Genomic DNA, 19154 nt, shown 5'->3' with positions numbered 1-19154 from the left:
CATTTTGAGACTTAGTGGACTATTTTCCTTAAGATTTTCCCTCTTCCTCAGATGGCCTAGGGTCTTCCATCATCAACAAAGATTCTCCAATGTCTGGTTCTGCTATCCATTTTTACATCCTTCTCTTCTGAATGATCTTCTTGATGGGCCACTTCACTTTCTTCCATGTTGGTAAATGCCGACCACTTTATTGGTTTGCTTCCTCAAGAAGCTGCTGGAATTCGAGTTCTATTTGTCTTTCCGTTCCCTCTATATATTTTCTTATTAGTGTTGAAGTTAGCTTTAGGAGGCTTACATATCTGATTCACAATAATGTCTCAGGTAATAGGAAGTATTAATTGAAGACATTTTTTACTTAATTTTATTATGACTTATTTATATAGATAGCATGAAGAAAACAAACTAGAAGTTATCAAGAAGGATTCCTGCCTAGCTAAGAGGGAGTGTTGATGTTATTGCTATGGTCGGACTCCTTTAGGTTGACATAGATACTATAAAACTATTAGATTAACAATAATTATATTATAGGAGATTGAAAATATAATTATTATATTAATAATAATCAGTAAATTATTGTTGTTGGTAAATATTGTGTAGTCGACAGGGTGTGTGTCAGGATGTATGTCGTCGGTATATGCCCCTTCGAGAAGGTTCTTGTTATGTAGCTAACATGTTGCATGTGGTTCTTGTTCTTGTTATATGCCACTTTATTGGTGTGCTTCCTCAAGAAGCTGTTGGAATTCGAGTTCTATTCATCTTTCCGTTCCCTCTATATCTTTTCTTATTAGTGTTGAAGTTAGCTTTAGGAGGCTTACATATCTGATTCACAATAATGTCTCAGGTAATAGGAAGTATTAATTGAAGACATTTTTTACTTAATTTTATTATGACTTATTTATATAGATAGCATCAAGAAAACGAACTAGAAGTTATCAAGAAGGATTCCTCCCTAGCTAAGAGGGAGTGTTGATGTTATTGCTATGGTCGGAATCCTTTAGGTTGACATAGATACTATAAAACTATTAGATTAACAATAATTATATTATAGGAGATTGAAAATATAATTATTATATTAATAATAATTAGTAAATTATTGTCGTCGGTAAATATTGTGTAGCCGACAGGGTGTGTGTCAGGATGTATGTCGTTGGTATATGCCCCTTTAGGAAGGTTCTTGTTATTTAGTGGACATGTTGCATGTGGCTGACGGACCCCTTCGGGAAGGTCATTCAGAAAGTATTTATACACCCTTCGAGATCATTGTAATCATCATCATAAGCATAATGTAATGTCTTTGGTATATGCGAATAATACAAGGAGTTCTGCTGTTCTTATCTATTGCCTGTATGCATTAATTTCTTTACCCCAGTATGGTAAACATTTGGCGCCGTTGCCCGATAGACTTAGAAAGGCAGAGAAATGAAGACTAATGCTGAATCAGTTGAACAAGAATAAAAATAAGCTGAAAGAAAAGGATGAAATATGCACAGCACAAGGAAATCTAATTTTGGCACAGCAAGCCGAACGCAGAAGGAGATTCTAGAAGATTGCCGATGGACACAAAAGTGCTGAGGAATTGTTGGAGGAGACTCGATAGCGGTGGAGTTGGTGGAAGAAGCAAGGGAGGAGTTTTTGAACCTGTATTCGCCGGGGGAAGAGAATCTAGAGGAAAGGGAATTAACTCGCATGGCTCGGAGTGCCAAGGGAGCACGAGCATGGAGTGAACTCTTCGTCTGTGATACACTTCTAGAACGGACAAATTCTCTTAACGGAGACCCTTCACCAAAATGCACAGCTGTTGGAATACAAAGCATTGGTGTCAGGATACAAAGTGTTGGTGTCGGGCTACAAAGCATTGGTGTCGGAGTGTAGAACGTTGGTGTCGGAATACAAAGCGTTGGTGTTGGAGTACAAAACGTCAGTGTCGCAGTACAGAACAACGCCCCTACACAACATCCAGTAATAATGGCAGGACCAAAGGAAAAGTTGCCAAAATTTGATGGTGATGGAGCAGCCGATCCAATCCGACATTGTAAAACATGCGAAACAATTTGTATGGCGAATGGCATAACAGATACAAACGAATGGGTTTGGTAGTTTCCGGCCACCCTGCGGGGTGTTGCAATTGATTGGTTCGCCGATACAGATCCCTAAAAGTTAACCAATTGGGACAACATTAAAAAAGAGTTTATCACGGAATTTCAACTGTTGCGCGACGACAATGAGATCGTAGCGGAGACATACAACACAAAGTAGGGGAAGAATGAAACAGTTTGAGTCTACACCAGGAAATTAAAAGACTTGATAAATAAATTGGAAAATAAGCCGGCTGATGGGCTACAAAAAAGATGGTTCATTGAAGTCCTACACCCTAAGTTGCGGAAGAAGATGAAGATTGTGCCACCATCGTCATACACTGAAGCATACAATCGAGCAATGAACCTGAAAAGTGAGCAGAAGACAAAAAAGAAGAAGAGTAGCTCGTCCGATTCAGATGACGATGCATCTTCAGAAGAGGAGAGCAACAATGATGAAAAAGGCAACAAGAAGGTTTGAGCCCTCCAAAAGGATATGATCCAGATGATGAAAGAATTTAAGAACATGCAGAAGTAGACCAAGGGAAATGAGCTATGGTGCACAGACTACAAGACAGAAGGCCATACGAAGGGATCTTGTCCGAAGCACCAATTCTGCGAGATCTGCTAGATCATGGGACATTCCACAAAAGAATGCCCCTTCAATATGAAAACAAGAGGACCTCAACAAGTGTTCTTGACACAGGAGGCTTCCGCGTCAGGAGGGAGCAGAAGCACTCGTACGAAGGGTGCCACATTGAGAGGGTATAGAAATAATCAACGAGGTCAAAACAACAACAATGGCATTAATAATAATGGCAACAGAAGTTGAATTTAGTACGATGCGAACGACCGGCCGATGGTTCAATGCCGAGCATGTAATCTATGGGGCCACTTTGCCTGAGACTATACAACGACAAACACCTCAAAATTATTATGCAGATGGTGTGGACCCGGCGATCATGAAGATGCCAAGTGCCCGAAATCGGGAGTAAATTTGATCACGATTGGGACAGATGAAGAGGAGGTTTTGGCAATCACACGGAAGCAAGCAAAACTGTACCCGGACCCGACCGAAGAAAAGAAGAGACTGGAGGAAGCGAGGGCAGAAATTCAAAAAGCAACGTAGGCGGAGAAAGCACACCTGAAGGACACTACTGGTATCTCCGGAAGGAATGGTGCGGAATAGAACATTGTACTACAGATATTACAAACTAAGGTACCAGTCAAAATCAATGATCTGCTGCTCACGATGCCTCAACTCCGATTGACACTCACGAACATCACCTTGTCTGCTAGATTGCCAATGGAACAAGGGATAAAGAAAGTGGCGCAAGTGCCGATGATCCAATGCTACTAGCCCTCTCATCTGGACGGCATCCGACAGTCGTCGAAATGGAAATTCTGGGGACTGTTCTAACAGACACGATTGTGGACGGAGGGTCCGGTGTCAATGTGTTAGTCCAGTGTTAATGTGGAAGTCCCGGTGCTTCACCCCTGTGAGCATCACCTAGATCCAATGAGTGCTAAGTGTTCCATTTATTCTCATGAGAGATGGATTCATGTAGAATCACTACTCATGAAACATGGGTCAATGAGTTTGACTCAAAAATCACACAGTTAAATCCTAATAGCAATATCACAATTTGACTTGTTGTGGAGATTATCTCCTACTTATCAATTGATGAGCTTAAGGGGCTTTCTATTGAATGGTTCATAAGGTACAACACTTGAAGGTTTTGCAAATGGGGTTGCAAGCTTTGGGTTTAACCATGGAGGAAACTCTGTAGTTAAGCGCGCTCAGGCTGGAGTAGTACTGGGATGGGTGACCTCCCAGGAAGTCCCGGTGCTTCACCTAGATGCAATGAGTGCTAAGTGTTCCATTTATACTCACGAGAGATGGATTCATGTTGAATCACTACTCATGAAACATGGGTCAATGAGTTTGACTAAAAAATCACACAGTTAAATCCTAATAGCAATATCACAATTTGACTTGCTGTGGAAATTATCTCCTACTTATCAATTGATGAGCTTAAGGGGCTTTTTATTGAATGGTTCATAAGGCACAACACTTGGTGAAGGTTTTGCAAATGGGGTTGCAAGCTTTGGGTTTAACCATGGAGGAAACTCTGTAGTTAAGCGCTCTCAGGTTGGAGTAGTACTGGGATGGGTGACCTCCCGGGAAGTCCCAGTGCTTCACCCCTGTGAGCATCACCTAGATCCAATGAGTGCTAAGTGTTCCATTTATTCTCATGAGAGATGGATTCATGTTGAATCATTACTCATGAAACATGGGTCAATGAGTTTGACTCAAAAATCACACAGTTAAATCCTGACAGCAATATCACAATAATATTTTCTCTTTCTTCACCTCACTCCCCTTTCAAATGAAACTCTTTTCTCTCTTTAATATCTCATATGTCACAATTCTAATTTCAGGCTTCTTGACTATTGATTAAACTTGAACTAAATTTTAATTAAGTTGTAATCTTATTCTTTTATTTTTATTTTTTTAAAGTATTTTATTCTTTTATATTTTAATATTATTCAAAATGGGGCATTAGGAAAACATTTTTTAAAAGGGTGCAAAAGGTCATTGTTGGCTATTGGAACAAGATAACTATGCCCTTGCATATTGTAGCATTTTCTTTGTTTTCAAAATATCATAGTTTTAGAGATACTTTCTTTGTTGGGAAGGGTCACATGATATAGGGATGAATAGGCTCCTTTTGGTGAAAAGATTGCGTTTGAAAAATATTCCTAGATGCAGATATAGTGTTTTCTTGAGTGAGTTTGACTATATCACATCTTTGAAGAATCATGCTGGTTGTGCTGTTTGAGACATACAAAAGAGATGCACATAAACGGTATGTATTGTCAAGACTTTGTTTACTTGTAGCCTCTTGCAATGAATATTCTCTTAAGTATGCAGCTTTTTATTTTTTTAACTTTTTCTTTTTAGATATGCTGCTATAAATTATAATGTATAATTTATGTTTTGTAATTGTAAATTTTGTTTGCAAAATTTAGTAGATTGCGAGTTCTTTGGCTGAGCAAAATTGGAATTATATACTCATCCACTTAGTTAAGTACAATTTATTCCCTCAGAAAAGATTGAGGTTTGATCTCTCAACTCAAACTTACATCTTTTGTCACAGAAGAGACCTCATTGCAGAGAGGGGGTGATGAAGATATGTGATCCAACTTCTGAGTTTGCTGACTTAAATGCTACTGTTGCATATCTTGCAATGATATGGGTAGTGGAATGGCACTACATTTGATTGCATACCAAATAAAATTGAACTAAATGTTTACTTTGACAATTTCAGTGAAGCACAATATGAAAATTATTGACTATTGATTGCAATTTTCATATTGTATTGACATTGACAAACCTTTCAATTATCATGCATTTATTAGTATTTTTACCTTACAAATTTGAGAATTTGAACATTTAATTTATTAGTGATATCGACATATTGGAAGTTGTGACCGGGACTGACAACTTAGTTTTAGATTCTTAGAAGTAGAAGATTTGCAGGGTAGACATGCCACCACCACACCATCCTCAATAAGCCTGCAAGATCACAGATGAAATGTCTGAGCAAAGTAACAAGAATACCAAATGATCCATTTCAAAATTCACTTCTATTGTTGACACCTCTAATCTAGTAGTAAGGTGGAAAACAGCACAAGGAGATCAAAGTTCAAATTATCTACTGATTCTGATATTACTGGCTTAGCATGGATTTGTTATCTTTTGGTTGTTCTGGAAGGTGTAGGCTTGAGATAGACAAGCAAGAGCCCAGTCAGGTACAGAGCTTGGGACATTTCAGTAGATGGATTGGCTCATAAGCGTGTTGAATATCATACCCTCTCTACATTTGGAAGAATACTTTCATGTATCATTCAGGACACAGGCACCCAAAATTTGCATCTAAAGTCTAAAGATGTTGGCAAGAGCTCAGCAAGATCAAAGGGCTTGAATTGGGTAAATTTATGAGGATGTTGAACCATTTGAAAGTGAGGATGAAAGTCTGCAAATAGCATGTTTTGTTAAATTTTTCACCCAATAAGCTATTCTGAAAATTTAGCTTCCCTATATTAAAACATAAATAATAGAAATAGACTTAATAAATGATATATCCGCTAAAGAACTTAGTTTGATAAAAGGCTTGATCTAACCCAGCAAAAAAAATTGGCTTTCCTTTATTTAATGACAGAAAAAATGGAACAAGCTTTCATGAATGACATATCTTCGAAGGAAAAAAGTTTGATTAAGGATTTTTCTTCACCCCAGTAAAGAGAAGAATGGTACTGGAAGAATAGGCCTGGGGAGACATAGACCAGGCAATTGGACACAAACACTGGATGCATAAGCAACATGTAAGCTCCATGCATAAGATCAAAAGAATGCCCAACACATGTACAACTAACACCTTAAATTATATAGTATGCAACAAATTTTGAAAGCTAGACATTCTTCGGAAGCTTTATATGCCCAGGAAGTTTGGCACATATAGTTTATATCTCTTCTCGTAGGCTTGGAAAGCATCTAGTTTGATCAGTGAAATTGTTGGTTGGATAGGCAGTTTGCATATTACTGCCACCTTTACCATCTCCTTCCATGTTAATTTAGTTCCTCGTTCTACTTCTCCCTGACCTAAGACAGGGACACTCACTGCCCTTCCCTCTTCATAATATTGGGAGACTCTAAATAGTTGTTTGCAGACATAATATCTAAGGGAAAATTGCACGATCTACTTAAAACAGAGAGAGCATGGATGTGCCAACTGTTCAGTTTATTAATGATATTTTTTTGATTAAATTTTTGAAAAATCTATTGCAGAAATATGGAGAGGCATCTGGATGATAAGTAAATGGGCAAAAATTGGGTTTCATTGCTTAATTTCTCAACAAAATGCAAATGTAATATCCTGCAGATAGGCAAATAAAAAATGCACTGAACATCTTCTACTTCATTCTTGAGATTTGAATTTTGGTTGCTTCTGAAGGTTGTTTCCTGGTAAAAGGGAGAATAAAAACCCTTTATAAAAGTCAAGGGTAAACTGAAAATAACATATGAATTTACTCTAGATAAAAGATAGCTGTCAATGATGATAGATTTAGAACTTAAACTGGATTAAATACATGGGAATTAAACAACAAAGTCATGATACTTAGCTGGAAGTCTGATGCAGACAGGCTATGACAAATGTCAGGAAGTGTTTCGTCCAGGTCTAGAAAAAATACGAGTAAAGCTTAGGTTTAACCTGATCTGGGTGCATGGATCTGATCTCTGTAAATCTCTGAATGCTTGTAAATTGTCTGCTATGTGTGTTGGTTCGAGAAGTCCAAAATGCTACTGATGCAACCAGTATATGGGAAAATCTAAAAACCAAATACCAGACATCAAGGCTAGTCAGTCCTTGTATTTGAGTTTGAACCTATTGTTTTCTTCTAAGTTGTAGAAGGTTGAATCCATCTAAAATACTTGTGTTGGAAGGATCTAAATGATCATTTGTCTACCATCTATAAGCTGGTGAATGATGAAGGCACTGTATCTCTAATTTTATAGAGCCTGTCATTGTCATATGAGTCTTTTGTTGATCTGCTACAATTGCTTTGAAAGACGTGAACACTTGATTTTGATAAGGTATCCACAGTTTTCTTGCAAATGGAAAGGAGATGGGATTAACCAGAAGCATTCATTCTAGAATGTCCTAAGTGCATTTGGATCTTGGATCAAAGGAAAAAGTAGGAAAAATACTAGAAGTGGATGAAATGACCCATTTAGAAGCAGTGGTACATTAGGAGAACATTGATGAATTCCTTGGGCATTTGAGTTCTGTTTCCATTGCACTATTTCATAAGCAGAATAGGAGTTCATTAGATGCAAAGAGTAAAATTATATATTCATTGGCCATAGTGTATAGTCAAAGGCAAACAAGCTATTGGATGGCTCTTTGGATGAGGTTTCTACTAGTAATAATCTAGTGTGAAAATTAAAGAAGCACTTGGAACAAAGGATAGAGTTGAGAATATTGGAGGGGTGAAGCTTCGGTGATAGCTCTTAGAACTTAAAGGAAGGCGGACTTGGAAACCAAAATGTCATTACAATTGTTCATGTTTTCTGTGAGGACGCAGAGCTGGATGACAAAAGGGATAATATCCACTGAAAAATTCAAGCTAAAAAATGAGCAACAAAGGAAGAAGTGGTAATATGTCACGTGGAAGGGTGTTAAAGAAGATGAAGTGCCAAAATCAATGGAAGGTAGTTTACAGGATTGGGATAACAAATTTTGCAAGGTGATAAGGTAATTTATTTATTTATCTGAAACTTGCACATATGATGATGCCAAAGGAAAACTTGGCTCAGAGCATGCCATGAAAGTGTAATTTGAGGCCTTGATGCAGAATAAGGCTTGGTTATTGTTTGAACCATAGTTTGCAGACTTGGACTTAGAGAGTACTTGGCAAGCCCAAAATTTTCAACTCGGCAAAAACATGGAGAAAACATGTCGAAAACATGCCAAAAGCTTGGCAACTTAGAAAGAAGTAAAAATTAAAAACTCTTAAGAAACTTTTTTTTCGTAAAATTCAATTACAAAATGTATTACATTAAAAATTGACATCTTGAAAGAGAAAATGCATGGGTTTATAGCAAAAACATGTCAGAAACACATTTTAACCCAGTTTTTTTAACCTACATCGACATTTTTACCAATGGTTTGTGTCTATAAAAATGCGAGAGTTAAACTAAGAGTACTCGCCCAACAACAACAACAGAGAGGACTCGGCAATCCAGGGAATACTCAGAGAGTTCACAAACTATGGTCTGAATTATTATTAGGGAAGAATTTTATTGATTGCATACAGGTGTTTGAAATGAAATGTACATTAGATAGCTCTTTGTAGAATGATAAGCTAGGCTCATTACAAACAAATATGCATAGCAGGAAGTTGTGGGCTATGAATTTACGCCTATTGCAGATATGGTAATCTTTTGGCAGAGAATCTCTTTAGCCACACAATTTGGATAAGAAGTCTATCAAATGAATGTCAAGATTCAGAAGCATCTGTTTGAAAGAAAATTTAGCAAACAGGATCTACACAAAAATATTGGGGTCTGTAGGTTGGTTATGTCCTATATGGGTTTAGTAAGGCTCGTAGAGCTTAGAAGAGAAACATCAGTCCACACTGTTGAGATTTAGGATTCACAGGAAGCTATTTTGATCCAAATGTCTCTATAACATTGTTGGTGATTTGTGAAATTGATTGTTGATGTTGATGATCTGGCCATAATTGGCAATGAAGTGGGGAGCCAACTTGATTTAAAATGTTAAATCTAACCAGTGTTCTACTTTTGAAATAACTGGTCTCAGGTTCCTGCATTGTGGTATAGGTGTAAAGGTTTTGCAGCTTAAGGATGTTATTTTTGTATTAGAAATTAGTATTGCAAAGCTATTCAAGAAGGTTTGAAGATGTGGGAAGGTGGTCCATGATCCACATCTACGGAAGTTTGTATTAAATGCTCAAATAACGCTGATTACCATTGGTCAATGAGTTAATATATTGTCAACTATTGTGGATGTTTTGATTGATTTACTGTCACTTGACTGACCTCATGTATTGTTGCAAGCTGCCTTTTCAAATTTAATGTTAAGTTTCAAGAACATTGCCAAGTTGCAAAATTGATTGATACATCTAAAGACCACCCACCTCTGGCATTTTTTATTAACAGTGTCAAATTCATACTACTTGGATATATTGACTCCAATTGGGCTTGATTGAATCTGTGCTCATCGATCTGTAATTTAACATATCTTTGTTCAAGCTAGGAGTAATTTCATGGGAGAGCAAGTTACTAGATATAGTTGTCTTTTCACTGAAGTAGAATATAAGGCAGTTGTCAATATGGTGTGTGCTGATGTGGTTGTGATGGATCTTGGTTACTCTTTAACTTCACCCCATACACCAAATTCACTCTTATGTGATAATTAGGAAGTCTTTAACATGTTGAAGAATCTAGTATATCATGCCACAACACCAAATTTTGGAGTTCATCACTATTACATCCACCAGCAGGTCTGTAATGAAAATGATTGTCTTTATTATTATCCTACAAAAAGAAGACTGCACACATAATGAGAATCTCTTAGTAGAAATGAATTTGTCAATTTTAGAGACAACCATGGACTTGTATGTAGTTTATTTATTAAGTTGGTTGGCTGGTCTTGTTAGATATATAATTGGAGTTAATGATTTTAGCTAGCATGCAAATGAGGATCATTGTTACCTATTTTGTCAAGATTTAATTCTGTTTGCTTGTATAGATCATTTCCTGGAGTCTTCTTGGTTACCCTTTGTAAGACTATGTAATAGGCCTAATTACAATGAGTTTGTATTGCTTGTTTGTGGATTTGATTCTGCTGCTTTTTTTGTTGTTTTTAAATTATCAATTTGAAAATGCAGTTCACTTGATAGCATGAAGATTTCACAGTGATTTCAAGTGACTGACATAGTTATTTCATTATTGCTAATTTTCCTTCATTTCGGCGCTTCATTACTTGGATAAGTGCATCTTTTAAACATAATATACTCGTGGGCTTGGAATTTAGTACTACTTCATTACTTGGTTTGATGTTTTCTATATAGAATCCTATTTTTTATTCTGTTTTTTTTGTTTTGCAGTATTCGTTGAGACATTGGATAAATGCTTCAAGAATGTATGTGAACTTGACATTATATTCAATTTCAACAAGGTACTTATATTTTTCCTTTCCTAATTGAATAATGTCTTGGACACTTCTTAATTGGGAATCTGAAGTTGGAACAATTTCAAAAAGAATCAAGGTTGAACTTATTAAATGGACCCTATGCCTTATACGACTAGTTGAGGACATCTTCTGTAAGATGCCCCTTGATCTGATGTTTTTGGTGCCATTTCCACACACCATAATTTTGTCCAATAGTTTGCTTGCAAGCTGATTACTGGGTTCTTTGATTTGTTCTTGTTTTGCAGTTGTATATGGTTTTTGGTTAGTGAACTTTCAAATTGCATTCAATATAGGAAACAATACATAACAAAATACTATCAGTATAACATAGAAGGTTAAATGCTAATAACACATAAGTTGATGCAGACTTCATAGAACTTGTTTCAAGCCTTACAAATTAGAACTAAATATCATTGCAGACCTGGTAAGTTTTATGTACATAATAGAGAATGCTCAGAATTATAGCAACATTAACCAAACTTCACCAGCACATATATAACACCCAAGAATGACTCCACAGAGCTTTCAAATTGTGGATTCAAACCCTTTTAAGTGATGCTCTTCCCTGTGGTAGTTGCGTCCTCCAAATTACGGATGTGATCTCCAAACCCTCACACACAATGCCCATCAGTCTCACATCAAGCCCAGCAAGAACTATGGCTAGCATGAAATGATATGGCTAGACTGATGTAGTTGCAGCAACACTGGTTTGGGACGGCCAACACAATTCAATGCACAGTAATAAACTTGTCCAACTCACTCCTGGATTCGTCTTCAAACGCTCATACAATCTAATATAGAAATTGGAGCATACAACCAATAGACAAGAAACCTTGAAGTACGTTGTGTTACTTGATTGCAAACACCAATTAAATCCCCAGATTGTGTCTTCCAACAGGGTAGAGATTGTTAGCAAAGAAGGATTTTATCCTCCAAGACCTCAAAGATAAACTCTCCAAATAATTTCATAAATTTCTTATTCAACCCAACATGCCTGAAAGTGAGCTCTTGGGAATCTTTTATAACGCTCTCATAAAAGCTCGTTCACTCATTTTACAAATGTGGGATATATAAATTCTCTTTTCCCCATCACTTTTGCCTTTCACCATTTTTTTCTGGGATTTTGCTTTTTCCTCCTATTTTCTCATGTATCCTTTTTTTTCGCTATTGTTTCTGTGAGTGCTTTTTAACTTTTTTTTTTGTGAACAATTTTTTACTGTTTTTTTGTGAGTGCTTTCATTTAATATTTTCCCATGTTAGTTTAAAATAACTTTCCCTTCAACTTAAGTCTCTATATCCATAAAGTTAAATATTTTGATTTAACTTTATGGATATTTTGATTTAACTTTATTGATAAATAAATTAATAATCAGAACCAATTATTAAAATCTCTAGTCGATATTAATAGTTACTGTTGACAGGATATTATCTATGATGCATTGATGATACTGACCTAGGCCGACTTACTCACTATAGATAGCAAGTATGCCAAAACTGTATCCAGACACCTTAGATTGACTTGCAATGAAAATTGCAAAGGCCAAATGGCATCAAAGTCCCTTAAATGTCCTGGTTGACCTATGGGACCATGGAGAAATAGGCTAAAGAAAAACTCATTCAACTTGTGCTGGAAGGGGGATATTACATCTTAAAAATAGATAAGTAGGAGATAATTTCCACAAGTGCAAAATAGCGCGAGTGTTTAGAACAGTGCGGGTGTGCAAAACAGTGTGGTACACAAGTACCTCCAACTTGAATAGTAATGGTTGGACCGAGGGAAAAATTGCCAAAGTTTGATGGTGATGGAACGACCAATCCAATCAGACACGGTAAGACATGCGAAACAATTTGGACGGTGAATGGCATAACCGACACAGATGAATGGGTCTGACAATTTCTAGCAACCCTAAGGGGTGTAGCAGTTGATTGGTTTGCCGACGCTGATCCCCAAAAATTAACTACATGGGCGGGAGTTAAAAAGGAGTTTATCACTGAGTTTCAATTGCTGCAAGACAACAATGAGATAGTAGCAGAAATCTATACCACAAAGTAGGAGAAAAATGAAACAGTCCGTGTGTATGCCAGAAAGCTAAAAGAATTAATAAACAAAATGGAAAGCAAGCTGACAGATGGGCTGAAGAAGAGATGGTTCATTGAAGTACTATGCCCGGAGTTGAGGAAGAAAATGAAAATTATGCCGCCATCATCATACACCGAAGCATACAATCGGGTGATGGACTTAGAAAGTGAACAAAAAACAAAAAAGAAGAAAAGTAGCTCATCCGACTTAGATGATGCGTCTTTGGAAGAAGATAGCAGTGATGAAGAAAAGGGCAGCAAGAAGGTCCGAGCTCTCTAGAAGGATATGTTCAGAATGATGAAGGAATTAAAAAATATGCAGAAAGAGACGAAAGGGAACGAGCTATGGTGCACGGAATGTAAGACAGAAGGTCACACGAAGGGATCCTTCTAAAAAACTAGTTCTGCGATATCTATCAAATTATGGGACATTCCACAAAAGAATGCCCCTTTAATATGAAAACAAGAGGACATCAACAAGTGTTCCTAACACAGAAGGCTTTCGCGTCCGAAGGGAGTGGAAACACTAGCAATGATGGTGCCACTTCGGGTGGGTACAAAAATAACAGAAGAGGGCCAAACAACAATACCAACAATGATACCAACAATAGTAATGGGGGCTGTAGCTGAATTTAGTACGATGCGAATGGCCGCCCGATGGTTCAATGCCGAGCATGAAATTTGTGGGGCCACTTTGCACGAAATTGTACATCAGCGAATTCACCAAAGTTGTTATGCAGATGGTGCGATCCTTGAGATCATGAAGATGCCAAGTGCCTGAAATCAAGAGTCAATTTGATCAGCATCGGCGCGGACGAAGAAGTCTTGGCAATCACCCATAAACAAGCAAAACTGTACCCCGACCCGACGGAAGAAAAGAAGAGATTGCAAGTAGCGCGGGTGGAAATTGTGAAAGCAATTCAAGCAGAGAAATCACAATTGAAGGACACTACCGGTACCTCAACGAGGAATTGCACAGAACAAAATATCATACGATAGATATTACAAACTGAAATACCAGTCAAGTTAAATGATTTGATCCTCACAATGCCTCAACTACGGACAACACTCACAAACATAGCCCCAACTGCTAAACTACCAGGAGAACATGGAAGGGAAAAGGAAAGTGGAGCAAGTGCAGCAGACCCAATGCTATTAGCCCTCACATCCGGACGACATTCGACGGTCATAGAAATGGGTATATTAGGAACGGTCCTTTCAAACACAATTGTGGATATAGGTTTAGGGGTAATCGTCCTACCAGAAGATACCTAGAAGAAGTTGGGACAGCTGATGTTGTGGCCACCTACATTCCAGTTGCTCACAACAGACCAACACGGGATCAAACCGTTGGGAATCCTAATGGCACAACGAGTGACTATTGGAACACAGCCGTTTCTACTCGATTTCGTCGTCATCCCACTAAAGAGGAGAGGATATGATGGCATTCTAGGCCGAGGATGGCTTGTACAAGCAAAGGCTAAGCATGATTGGAAGAAGAATACACTATCAATGCAAAGCAAAGGATGAAAATTCATTATTGATTTACACACAAATGGTGGGCGAGGAAGCCAGATCATCTGATTTCGAAGAAGAGGATGAAGGAAAGTAGCGATTGGAACCCAATTAGGAAGGAGTCCTACGGTTGGAAGGTGGACCAACAAAGATGATTTGGATTCTGTGAATGACCTTTTCCACTGGGAGATGGAGGATTACGAGCTCTTTCTAAGTTGTAATATGTTAAGGGTCGACGAAGGTGAGAAAGAAGAGGGAAATGAATGTCTGAAGGAATACAGAAAAGCGGAAGAAGAAAAGGCGGTTACGACAAAAGCTAAAGGGAAGAACATACAATACGAACCCAGCAAAAGGAAAGATTCCATCGTACGGTACATAATAAACAGACCGTGTAGAAAGAAAATGTTACGTCAAACTACAGATATAGTAGAAAGGTGCTAGCAGCAAGGAAAACAAATCATATGGTTTGCATAGGAAATAAAGAGGAAGGGTTTAATAAAAGCCTCAGCAGTACAGAGTGAAGGTTCTAAATCAAGAATACAGTTATTGACGGCAAGGAGTGGCAGCCAATAGAATTCATGGTATCGAGTTTTGAGAACAAACTGGGCGATATGGAAAACCTAAAGGAGAGATTGTGTAACTTGAATAAACTTGATGAGCAATGATTGTAGGCACAATGGGCCACGGAGGTGACACAGAATAGGCGTAAAGCACGGGATGATAGACACCTGAAACTGAACAAGTTCCAACCAGGGCAGCTAGTGTTGAAGTATGACGAATGGAACAAAATCAAACTAGACAAGTTTAAAGTCAAATGGGCCGGGCCATACCAAATCAGAGAAGTAGGTTATACCAGAGCAATAAAATTATGGACATTGGACGGGCAGGAAAATCCGAAAATGCTGAACGGTTCAAAGTTGAAAATGTATCATGCGCGACCTGTTCCTTCATCATTGAATATCGAGAAGCAGTAAAATTGAGAAAAAAAAAAGAAAAAAAGAAAAAAAGAAAAAAATAGAAGAAAAAAAGAGAGAAAAAAAAAGAAAAAAAAAAGAGAATAAAAAGAAAGAAAAAGAAAAAAAAAGTTGCAAAGCACTATACAACCTCTTAAGTGAATTCCATAACCGTATGGTGAAATAACATAATGAATTGGCACCTTACGATTTTCTATTTAATGCCACTGTACGGTGTTTTATAGGCTGATTTTAAATACTTTCACTGTACGGCTTCTTTTAAGAGCCTCATGTCCGTACGGACAACATAGTCAAGGATCAACAAGAAAAAAAATACCAAACGGACTTCTTGATATCCACCATATGGAAGTGTGACTTCTCCTAGTAGGCACCATACGGTGAGATCACTTGGTAGACTAAGCGTAAGGCAGAGATTGTTGTATGACAATTGCAATTTATTTGTTGGGCACTGTATGCTCGTTGGAAGCAGATGACCTATCGTATGGTGTAAGGCATGTCTGGTGTTTCCAAACGAGCTTAGAGCATCTTCAAGATACCATAAGGAAACCTTATGACGTGTAGGGATAAGGGAAGGAGTGACGACAAGAAGCAAGAAAGAGACCCGTATGGCAAAAGAGAGCCATTCACAAATTCACAAGGCATTGAAGGAAAAATCGTACGGCATCCAGTGTTTTAACCTCGTACGGTGGCAAGACAGGAGTTCGTACGACATTCTCTACACTTGTTCCATACGCCATTTCCTTGCTTGTTTTGTTCCACATGGTTCGTACAACATGTACGTTTTAGTATTGGATGAATACAAGAAGATAGCAGAAGCCAAAATCCGTTCAATAAGTCTTGAAGGAGGGCCATATGGATGCTAGTGAAGGAGAAGAATTTCTGTGTGTCGAGGGATAACTAACCTAGCCCAATAGAGGAATAAATGGAGTCTATAAGAAAAATTAAGTGGAAGAAAAACTTAGAGGAATAATCTACAGCAAAAGAAAAATTAAAAAAAATGATGACAAATAAAAAATGTTTAGAATGAATAACACACGATGCCCAAGGGAAGGGAAAGACATAAACAGGTAGTAAAATGCAAGCGGTTGTCAGAAACAGTGTAGGATCGGAAGAAAATACAAAAATGGTGTTTCATGGAGTTTTGTGTGGGTTTGAGAGTGCCCCTTGACCCCGTTGGGGGCGTTGCTCCCTAGACCCCCAGTCGGTGCAGTTATCAATTGTGGGAAGTGTGACTAGTTGATGAGACCTGGAGTTGCTGCAGGCATAGAGTGTCTGTGTACCGGAGGTGGAAAGATCGATAAAGCAAGCCTTTCGAGAGGGGCGATACGCTTTGAGGCATTCGGAGTAGGTGTTGGACGTGAAGCTGTCTTGGTGGATGCATAGAGAGCTTAGGAGGGGCTAATCATCTAGTTGAAGGCAGTTCAGTGACACTTGGCTCAGTGTACCTAGGGATTTGAAGCAGAGAAAGCGGTACGGGTGGCTATCAAGGTCAGCTAAGGAAACAATATTGTGTTAGCAGAGGCTACAGATGCAACGTGGTTTGGAGACCAATTTGGTGCAGGCACGGAACGAATGTGAAAGTGGTGTGACAGAAACAAATCTATCTTATTGTAGTTTGTCAGTTAATGTACTTCGTTTTGTTAATCTGTCTCGGATATTTTGTAATTGTTGTCCTAAGACGACTTTTTCTTTGAGGGAATGATGTCGGTAAATATTGTGTAGCCAACAGGTTGATGTTGTTGGTAATTGTTATGTAGCCGACAGGCCCCTTCGGGAAGGTTCTTGTTATGTAGTCGATGGGCCCCTTCGGGAAGGTTCTTCGGGAGGGTATATGTACAACTTTGGATCATGGTTGTAATCATCATTGGAAGCATTATGTAATCTCTTCGGCATATATGCGAATAATAAAAGGAGTACTGCTGTGTTACATATCCTTGTCTATTGTCTGTATGCATTAAACTATTTACCCCATACGGTAAACACTCATTTCTCATGAGAATGAGTGGAACACTTAACACTCATTGCATCAAGGTGATGCTCATAGACCTCAATATAATGACTACTAAGTTTTCCATTCATTCTCATGAGAGATGGGTTTTTGTGAACCACTACTCCTAAAACATGGGTTAATGAGTTTGACTCAAAAAACTACACTATTGATGTTAACGTATTGACCAAAAATGAATGTAAACAACATTAAACAAAATAATAAACACTAAGACAATAGTTTATCTTGGGAAAACCCTCCAACTTGAGTGAGGAAAACTCAACCACACGATTAAAAATCTCTTTATTGGTGAATAAGAAGTCTGAAATACAATATGTTAAACACAAGGCTCAAATTGAAGTGATATTTAGAAACACTAGATATCAATGTAAAATCATCCTATACGAATTCCTTCTGAAGAATATGTAAATTTGCCTTGACCCTTCATGATCTTGCCATTACAAAACGAAGTCTCCTTTGTAGTCTTGACCTTTCATCGTCTTGACTCTTCAATGTCTTGTCCCTTCAAAGTGAGGACCCTTCGTTGTCTTAAATAAAAGATAGATTATTTAAATATTTCAAATTTAGGAAAGAAAGATTACATTGCTGATGCTATAACTTCAACATTCCCTCTTAGCTAGGAGGTAACTTCCCAGATTCTCATGTCGTGTACTCTCTCAACACTATTGTTACAATGGCTACACCCATTTGTGAGAAAAACAAAAATTCATCACAAAATCTCTTAATATGATAGAATCATGGAGTCACCCAACATGATGTTCACCATGGCTACCCCCATGTGTGAAATAAACACAAGCTGTCATCATGGACTCACTCAACATGATGTTGTCATGGAGTCTCTCAACATGAGTAGAAAGAGCAATACTTCCATCTTAGAGGCAAATAAGGGCTTTCACCTCAAATTTCTCTGTCTCAAAGAAAAATGTATTACAAGGGCTTTCATCTCAAATTTCTCCATCTCAGAGAAAAATATACTACAAGGGCTTTCACCTCAAATTTCTCCATCTCAGAGAAAAATGCTTTACAAGGGGTTTCACCCCAAATTTCTCCATCCCAGAGAGAAATGCATTACAAGGGCTTTTGATGGTGAGACAACAAAGACTCCCTCTCATCAAGGGCAGCATTCTCACAGCTTAGATTATCACAATAATTTCTACAATTGACTCCAATGTTTGACCAAACAAGGAGCTTTTGAAACCACATTGCTTCATGAGCTTGTTGATCGTGTAATGTCCCCTTTCTAGCGTTCATAGCATGATGTTGTCGTTAGCCTATTTCCCCACAGTCCCGTAGGCTAACTAGGACATTAAAGGGGCTTAGAGGCCATTTGGCTTAGACAGTTTCAGTTGCAGGTCTTTCTGAGGGGTTCTGAGGCAACTTTGGGCATACTTACTATTTATAGTAAGTCATCTTGGACATGGCCGGACATTTAGTCACAGTGGTATGTCGATGGTAATTGTTTAAAATCGACAAGAAAACTTATTTATCATTGATAAGATTTGTTATGCATTGATAAAGCCATTTTATAAAGTTAAATTTAAGTATTTAACTTTATTAATGCATAGACTATAGTTTGTGGGAAATATTTAAATTAAAAGAGTTCCCTTTATTTTTATAATACATTGGAGACATAAGGTACATAAAGGGAGTTATGTTTTATCCCACATTGAGAAAACGAAGGATTGAGCTCTTGTGAGAACACTATAAAAGAAATGGAAGA

At 37.8% G+C, this 19154-nt stretch overlaps 1 protein-coding gene across 5 annotated transcripts in view; it reads left to right on the top strand.

The window, feature by feature from the left end:
- The window catches only part of LOC149551735 (Clathrin adaptor complex small chain family protein), a 144643-nt gene that overhangs the window by 92915 nt on the left and 32574 nt on the right, over positions 1–19154 (top strand). For all 5 annotated transcript variants that reach the window (XR_016352804.1, XM_089787242.1, XM_089787241.1 and 2 more), the window contains one exon: positions 10773–10843. Coding sequence is in view for 4 of the 5 variants with exons in the window: in XM_089787242.1 (XP_089643368.1) it covers positions 10773–10843 (71 nt within the window). In the remaining variant the exon portion in view is untranslated. The remainder of the gene's footprint in view (positions 1–10772; positions 10844–19154) is intronic.

The sequence above is a fragment of the Cupressus sempervirens genome, chromosome 6, assembly GCF_028749045.1.
Source record: "Cupressus sempervirens isolate cs-2001-9-10 chromosome 6, ASM2874904v1, whole genome shotgun sequence".
NCBI lineage: Eukaryota > Viridiplantae > Streptophyta > Pinopsida > Cupressales > Cupressaceae > Cupressus > Cupressus sempervirens.
Note: the sequence above shows the minus strand (reverse complement) of the source record. Positions and strands in the feature narration are given on the sequence as shown.